An 8,379-nucleotide genomic window follows, 5' to 3' on the forward strand; every position below is an offset into this window, starting at 1 on the left:
TAAAGTAACCAATAAAGACACGTGTCACTTGCTTTATCAAAAAAAAAAGATCAAAAGTATCTTTAAACAATTATACCTAACAATTGTTTATTAAGAAAAACTATATTTCCCAAGAGAGAGAAAAATGTCTTTTATTTCTATCATGCCATTCCACAAAGACATAATGCTATCTTTCCTTAGTATTACATTTTCAAAGTTTAACTAAAAAGCTATTTAACAATTCTTTTTATTATTATTATTATTATTATTATTATTATTATTATTATTATTATTATTATTTCATAAAAATAAACTGGAAATTTTGGAGTTTTTATCTATAATTAGATCCACCTAAAGTATTATGAGGTTTCCATCCTCAACAATAATTCGTGACATTGAACCTAATAATCAAAATCAACCACTTGATGATCACAAATAGGAGAATCCATTATCAATCACCAAAAATTAACTTAGGGATTTTAATCAATAGTTTTTCTTAAACATTTGATATATATATATATATATATATATATATATATATATATATATATATATATATATATATATATATATTACTTGTATAGGTACAACAAAATTATACTAGTTGTAACAATCTACCTATAAGAGCTAATGAACATTAATTTATCAACTATAAATCTGTAAATTTAACCGTCTCAACCATAACGAGTGCAAAATCATATGATAAACATCATATCTTTTAGTTGGATTATTAACCAAAAAATGTTGTTGTACCTTCTTAACATTCTCTTGCAACTTCTTATACTTATCCTCTGATATTCCCAACAAAATCTTCTTCAAATTCGGTATTTCACTCAGTGACACTTGAACCGAAAATGCATCCCAATTAAGAACATCGCTAAATGGAAGAACATAGTTTTGAGAAATCAACACTGGCACACATTCTGCATAAATCGCTTCAACTATTCGTGGACTAGCCACTTCAAATCCACTAGGGCATATGCAGAACCGAGTTCTTTTCATTGTGTCAAGATATGAGACATTATTAGGAACTTTTTCATATACTTGTATGTCTTCATCTTTATCTTTCCAATGTTGGAAAAGTAGTGGTCTAATCTTTCCATGAAATTCACCGCCTGCAAAGAACGCTAGGTTTGTACGATTAGGTGGTGGTAGACCTCCGGTGATTGTAGTGGTTTCGGTTCTGAGAAGATTGATTTCGGGAATAGATGCGTCTTTTCTCGGATTGAAATACTCTGAGGTGTTTGCGTTGCATAGTAGTCGTATTGAAGTGAAATATAGTGAATGAACATACCATGTTGCTCTAGGACCCTGCAAACATTACAAGAATTATAATAACTCATTATGATATCAGTAATAGTTAAATGTCTATCTATGCAAAAAAAAATAATAATAAAAAAAAATAAATAAAAAAAATAAAAAATGATGAGGCTAAACTCCATCCAAAGCCAACTTTATTGACCTACAAGAATCTTAAAATCCCCTGCAAATCATGTGGACCGGGCTAAATTTTGTATTAAATTTATCCAACAATTTTTCGTTTTCTTTTTTCTCCAATTAATGCAATGATATTAAATTTTGTATCAATTTATACAACAATGATTTATATTCTTTATAACGTTTATATAAATTAAACGAATTATGTGACCACGTTTCACACCTATGAATATTTACAAATGCCAATACAAGGTAGACAATTCGTTCCATGCTTGCATAAAATGTAAGGGTTTGGATCATAGTAGCCAAAGTCTAAGAATTTTAATTTCCAACATGAATCGGTCTCCTTATGGTCACTAGACTTTTATGTCAGCCACCCGCTGATAGTTGTGTACATTATTTTATATCTTCTAAAAAGTGTTGTCATGGGATATGTTAGATAACCATTTGAAGTAACAAGTTACAATATTCTGTCCTAAAATGAAACGTGATCACATATTTCTTATAAAAAAAATAATATATGAAACCATATTGTAAAAATACATTTTACCTTTTAAGTAATTACCTACCCAATCATGGCAAGAAAGCATGAAATGATCAGATCCAAGGCTTCTATTCCAATAAGGGTATCTTGAAGAAACTATGTGCACATAGTCGCCAATAACACGTTCTAGGACAGCTTTGTCACGAATGATAGGATCAAAAAGGGTATCGAGAATCATGACAACACTAAATGGGAGGAAGTAGACATGGGCTTTATCCGGGTTAGATACCTTAAAATTCGGGTCGTTCTCTATAGAGTTTAAAAAGAGTCCTTCCATGGAGTAAATGTTTGTGGTGGGGCCCGTATGGAATAACGGTCGCTCTCCTTCTTTATAGATATATATTTTGAACAACTTTTCCATTAGCAAGTAACTCCTGCATGTAAACCGAATAGCAATGTGCTTTTTATAAGTATAACAATAATATGTAAAAAAAATGGCAACATGGTTTTTTAAAATATAGTGATAATAACGATAGATATAAACTTTTAAATTATAAGTAATTCCAAATTAAGATATTTATGATATGATACGCGGTGTTAGTTTTGGAACTTTACTACTAATCCATGATCGTAAAATTTGACTTTTTATTTAGAAAAGACAAACAATCAATTTTTATCTTTTTCAAAATTTTGGGTTTTTTTTTTTTTTTTTTTTTTTTTAATTTCTTTTATTGGGTTTCTTCGTAACTTACTTTATTTAACAAAAAATAAAATAAAAAAGACTTTACTATATTTTATTTAAATGCAGAAAAATCTTTATATTTTCATTTAGTTTAAAAATACAGAAAAACTCAACCATTTATCTACCAACAATTAAAAAAACCTTTATATTTTTATTTATCTTTTATATATACCAAAATATTCATTTTTCTTTTTTTAAGAAGTTACCATTTTTTGTGTCATGGCATTCATTTTTTTTTAATTTTTTTGTTTTTAGGATGACATGGGAAAAAAATGAACAATATCACTTATTTTTGTTTGAGTAAATGGTTTATTTCTCACCATTTTACTTTAGACAAAAGACAACATCACTTATTTTTGTTATCATGTTAACCTAAAAATGAAAAAGATAAATGTCATGTCTTTTTTTGATTTTTTTTAAACAGCAAACTATCATAGTCTTAATTTAATCCTAAACACCACTTATGTCTCCTAATGAGACTTGAACCTATGACATTTCATATAAGAATGTCACTCCTTACCGCTAGGCTAAAGGCCTTTTGATATATTTTTCTGAATATTAGTAGATAAACGGTTATGTTTTTCTATATTTTGCTGTAATAATAATATGATGCCTGAAGTATAAATTACGAAACATGGCCACGATAATGAGTGGTCTAAAAGGAACATACAATAAGTACAACAACGAGATGACACAGACGAAAGGGAAGGGTTGAATGGTGCGTGAGGGAGGAGATTGTTTATGCTGGTCTTTTCTTATTTAATTATATATAAGTTAATTATTCATTTAAATAGATCAAAGAAAATTATAAAAGAAATATATACAAAATTCAAATCAAACATTTTATATTTTACCAGACTAAAAAAATAAAATAAAAATTTCTTGTTAAAAAGAATTTTTTTCGTAATTTTTTATTCGATCTAAACAAACATTTTTTTTGTAATATTCTGAATTTTTTTTTTCTTTTTGTTTTACAGAAGGAATATTAACTACAAAAGAATGTAAGAAGATCTAGTTAAAAGTCCAAATAAAACTTGATTTTGCATCTGAATAATTTTGTTTTTAACCGGGTCATATATATTTAATTATTTATTAAACCATTCAAATCAATATAGTTAAAAATAAATCATCTATCTCGAACCATATTCTTTTAAAACTCTGAAACTCTTCATATTTATGCATTATGTATAAACAACAATATATGAATTAGGTTTATCAATGTATGCATTATGTAATTACAACATTTTTAATTGGATTTAAGGCTCCATTTGTGTGTTCTATTTAAATCAACGATATATATAAATTATTTAATTTATAATATATCACGATAATTTATGAAACAGATTTGTTTCGTATATAACAAAATTTTGTTTCATATATAAAAATTTGTGTTTTAAAATATTATATTGTATAATTCTATAAAATATAAATTGTTGTGTATTTAAGAAAAACTATACAAATCAACTCTCTTTATAACAAAAAAAAACTATTATTAATACGAATTTTCTAACATGTATCCTATGAACATATATAAGAAATATTAATTATAAGGAATATTACCATAATAATTTTTATTTAAAAATATGAGATACAATAATTATGAAAATATTCATTATAATTAATGCATTTCATATTTAATTATGATAATATTCCTCATAATTCATGTTTATTATATGTTAGAAAATTCTTTTTTTATAATACTATGTAAACATTGTTATGCATTTTTATTAAGATTTACTATTCATCTTAAAAATATTAGTCAACTAGTTGTGAGATCCATGTATTACATAAGTTATTTTAAAAAAAAATTAAATATAAATGTCAAAATATTTGAAAACTTTGAATTTATAAGAAAATAAGAAAAATATTAAATTATTATAATGTAAATATTTTTTATCTTTTAAATTTAAACAAATAATTTAAATAAAAAAAAAGAAACTAATGAACTTTAATTTTGAAAATTTTAAAATTAAAATGCAAATTTATTAATCAAATTGATATGTATTTATTGCTATATTTATTGCAATTATTGCATTAAAATATTATATAAAATTTAATAAAATAGAAAAACTCATAAAATGATATAGAAAAAAAATTCAAAATAACCATAAAATGACACACACACACACACATACACGCACACACACACACACACACACATATATATATATATATATATATATATATATATATATATATATATATATATATATATATATATATATATAGTTGTTAAGCCTAAATTACCCAAAATGCATACAACTATACATATCCATCATAAATACATACATATATAGAATATATACACATACGAAATATCAATGTTTTAAAAACCGGTTTTTTAATTGAACCGGTATATTGATCGGTTCCCGGTTCAACCGGTTCGACCGTCGGATCAACCGGTTTCTATAATTTTCATGTTTTTTCCTATTTTCCTACACATACATACATATATAAATCATGAATTTGATGTTTACAAATTCAAAAATTAAAAATACACATAAAAAAATTATAGATAAATCCAAAAACATTAAAATAACATATAACCATAAGTTATAGTGTTTTACATCAATTCATATACGTCAAAAAGAAATAAAGTATAATACCGTAACGAAATATAGTTTTAAATGAATACAAACACATCAAAAAAATTTATCACATTTATCATATGTTTTTATTTAGAAAAAACTAAATAGATATGAAAAAAAAATCACCAAAGTTTATTATGTAAATTGTTTTTTTTTTTTTCATGTGTTTTTATTCGATTTAACCGGTTCAATCGGTTTTTTCTAAAAACCGGCCGGTTCAATCCGGTTTAGAAATCAATATAAAACCGATGATAGTTGACCCGTTCCCTCCACCGGTTCCCGGTCCAACCGGTTCGACCGGCAGGTTTAAACCGGTTTTTAAAACATTGCGAAATATGCATATCATTACTATATATAGTCTCATACTCATATCATAAGGATATCATATGTTATTCATGTAAAGCTTGCTAGATTTGTGTCAAAATAAAGTGAAATAAAATACTATAGCATGTGATAATATGAAACATCATTTTGCGTCATCTTATTAAATTATGTATACGTCTTCTTGCACTGAAATTTGGGTTAATATATACAGATTAAAAAGATAATTCTTTGGCTGATTATCAATAATTTTTAAATTTTTATTATAATATTCATTATTTTTTATGTCATAATTTGTATTTTAGTGAGAAAATTTAGAAAGACACAAAACGAACCGACAAAGCACCCGCAGGTTTTTGTGAGGCGTGTGGGATATTCTTATATATTTAAGAATAAATTACCAATTTGGTCCTTAATGTTATTCAAACTTATAAATTCAGTATTTGAAGTTGTCTCTTCCTTCGGTTAATTTGCACTTCATCACTGATATGCAGTGACAGATACATAACATTTGAATAACGGTGACATCAAAAGATAATAATGACATTTATATTTCAAAGATGTTGCACTTAACAGAAAAACATAATTTTTATAGTGTGAAACTGAATCAGAATAATGGCTTTGGACCCTTCGAACACTACATCGGTCCGCCAATGGTGATATGGTCCCTATGCTTTATATAAAACGAAAATCCAGTCCACTTTTGAAGTCATTTATAAAGGTAAGAGACCATATCCGTAAAAAAATTCCATGTTAAGGACAATGTTAAGAATTCCAGATTTTGGACTGAATTTATGATTTCTGGTAAGACAAAGGGACCAAATTTGTAATTTATTCTAATTTTAATGTTGTACACCATCACATGCATTAACCAATAAAGCAAGGTTTAAGGGCCGAGAATCATGCATCGTGCCTCATTAACTGCTTTCAGAAGTAGAAAAACATTATTTTCATGCTACACGATATAACATATTATAATATCTTATCTAATCAAACATTAATTGGATTAATACCCAACCATATAATTAATACTTCAATTTGAAGAATTTAATTTCCAGAAGAGTCATATGTTAAAAGAAATATTGAGATTTTGTATTTTTTTTTTATTATATATATATATATATATATATATATATATATATATATATATATATATATATTAGGAAACTAGTAGAAGGAATAATTATTTTGGATTATTTAACATTTTTAATATCCATTTTCTTAATTCCGATCCTTGTAGTTTCTCTTTACACAAAGAATATAATATCAACTAATTTAATTTTTTTTTAAACGTCAAATATACTAAACTACTTTTAAATTATTCCGTTTATGTCTACACCAGAATTAAATTATTTCACTTATTTCTTAAACGAAATTTGAACCCTGAACCTGAAGGACGAGATAGCATCGGATACCGCTAGGCTACACTGGTTTTGAATCACTGTTTTTTTTTAAATTAAAATGAACTTATTATTTAAAAAAAATTAAAATAGACTTATTATTGTTGCAAAAATACAAAACGCACTTGAAAAAAGATCGATTTCCAACATAAAGTACCAACAATAATTTATACTGATTTAAATACAAAATTTTTAGAAGCTCATGCACCATTCTTAAGTTTTATCTTGAGGTTGTTTGATGGTTGTATCAAAACATAATTGAGTCACAATAATGATAAAGTAGTACAATTGAAAAGAAATGAAAAACTCACTTTCTTGATTTTTTTTGTAACAAGCTAAGAAAAGTCTTTTCATTTGTGCATTGCTTATAGTGTATTAAAACCTGTCTTAATTAAAAGAAAGTCTTTTCATATGCAGAAAAAAGGGGTTTCGAACGTTAAATATGCGATCCACCGACAACCCGAATATCACACAAAACACAATTTTGAACTGAAATGAAAATAAAAATATACCTGTGAAACATGTAAGGATTTCTGTAGATACTTCCATGGGGGACATAATCGCGATCATGAAGAGGGTAAGATGAACGGCTGAGATTCATCCCCGCATCTCTGATCAAAACTCTAGCTCTAGCGAGTTCAGCTTCAACTTTCTCCAACTTCTCATCTCTCTTCTTCTTCTTCGATCTCCTCAACAACGTCTCATCTTTCAACTCCTTAATCAATCTACTCACCACCTTATTCATTTTCCCGTTTTGCTTCTTACACGCATCAGAATCACACTATTCAAACAGATAAAAATAATCAATATTCTAACATGTTTAATTCAAAATAATAATTAGATGGCTAATTACTAGAGAGTTAGATTGATGGATTACATGGAACATCGAGTACAGTGCAGTTTTGGGGTTTAACGGTGGTGGTAGCGGTGGTTGTAGGTGGTGGAGATTGAAGGAGTGAATAGAGAAGGATGATGAAGAAGAAGAAGGCCATCGCCATGGCGATAGTGAGGAAGGAAGAGAGAGGAGAGAGAGGCGGTTGGAGGCGTATGAGACAGCGGCGACAAAAGCTACGGCAAAGAGTGTGACGGAGATGAGAGTACACCATTGATTGTTCGATCTGCAAATCTGCGTTCTGCAGATCATCGATCGACAAGTTTAGAGAGAGAGAGAGAGAGAGAGAGAGAGAGAGAGAGAGAGAGAGGGGAATAAGAAAACCAGGGGGTTCGGTTTGCATGCAATTAGGAAACTTCCGATTCTCTAGAATTAATGTTAGAGTAATTTACGAAAATAGTCCCCTAGGTATGGTTATATTCGCAGTTTCAGTCCATCTGTAAAAAATTGGATTAATGGTCGCAATTTAATTATTTACATATTTTGCATTAATGGTCATCCGGGCTAACCTGTCAAAAATCAGACATTAAGTACGA

At 27.5% G+C, this 8,379-nt stretch overlaps 1 protein-coding gene across 2 annotated transcripts; it reads right to left on the minus strand.

The window, feature by feature from the left end:
• Positions 1-600: 600 nt before the first annotated feature.
• On the minus strand, positions 601-8,172 carry LOC111889809 (probable glycosyltransferase At3g07620). 2 transcript variants are annotated; one of them, XM_052767553.1, is made up of 4 exons: positions 7,829-8,172; positions 7,464-7,732; positions 2,190-2,334; positions 601-1,290 (listed from the first exon to the last, which is right to left on the minus strand). In XM_052767553.1, the coding sequence occupies exons 1-4, from the start codon at positions 8,093-8,095 to the stop codon at positions 625-627; spliced, it is 1,347 nt and encodes a 448-aa protein (XP_052623513.1). In that variant the 5' UTR covers positions 8,096-8,172; the 3' UTR covers positions 601-624. The 2 variants fall into 2 exon arrangements, with proteins under 2 accessions (XP_052623513.1, XP_023741728.1); XM_023885960.3 differs by having other exon boundaries at positions 1,986-2,334.
• Positions 8,173-8,379: the final 207 nt, after the last annotated feature.

Source organism: Lactuca sativa, chromosome 9, assembly GCF_002870075.4.
Source record: "Lactuca sativa cultivar Salinas chromosome 9, Lsat_Salinas_v11, whole genome shotgun sequence".
Lineage (NCBI taxonomy): Eukaryota > Viridiplantae > Streptophyta > Magnoliopsida > Asterales > Asteraceae > Lactuca > Lactuca sativa.

Coding starts and splice junctions, on each gene's coding strand:
- LOC111889809 (XM_023885960.3), bottom strand. CDS start 8,095: ATGATCTGCAGAACGCAGATTTGCAGATCGAACAATCAATGGTGTACT. Junction 7,733..7,828: donor CACTGTACTCGATGTTCCAT/GTAATCCATCAA, acceptor CTGTTTGAATAG/TGTGATTCTGATGCGTGTAA. Junction 2,335..7,463: donor AATCCTTACATGTTTCACAG/GTATATTTTTAT, acceptor GTTTACATGCAG/GAGTTACTTGCTAATGGAAA.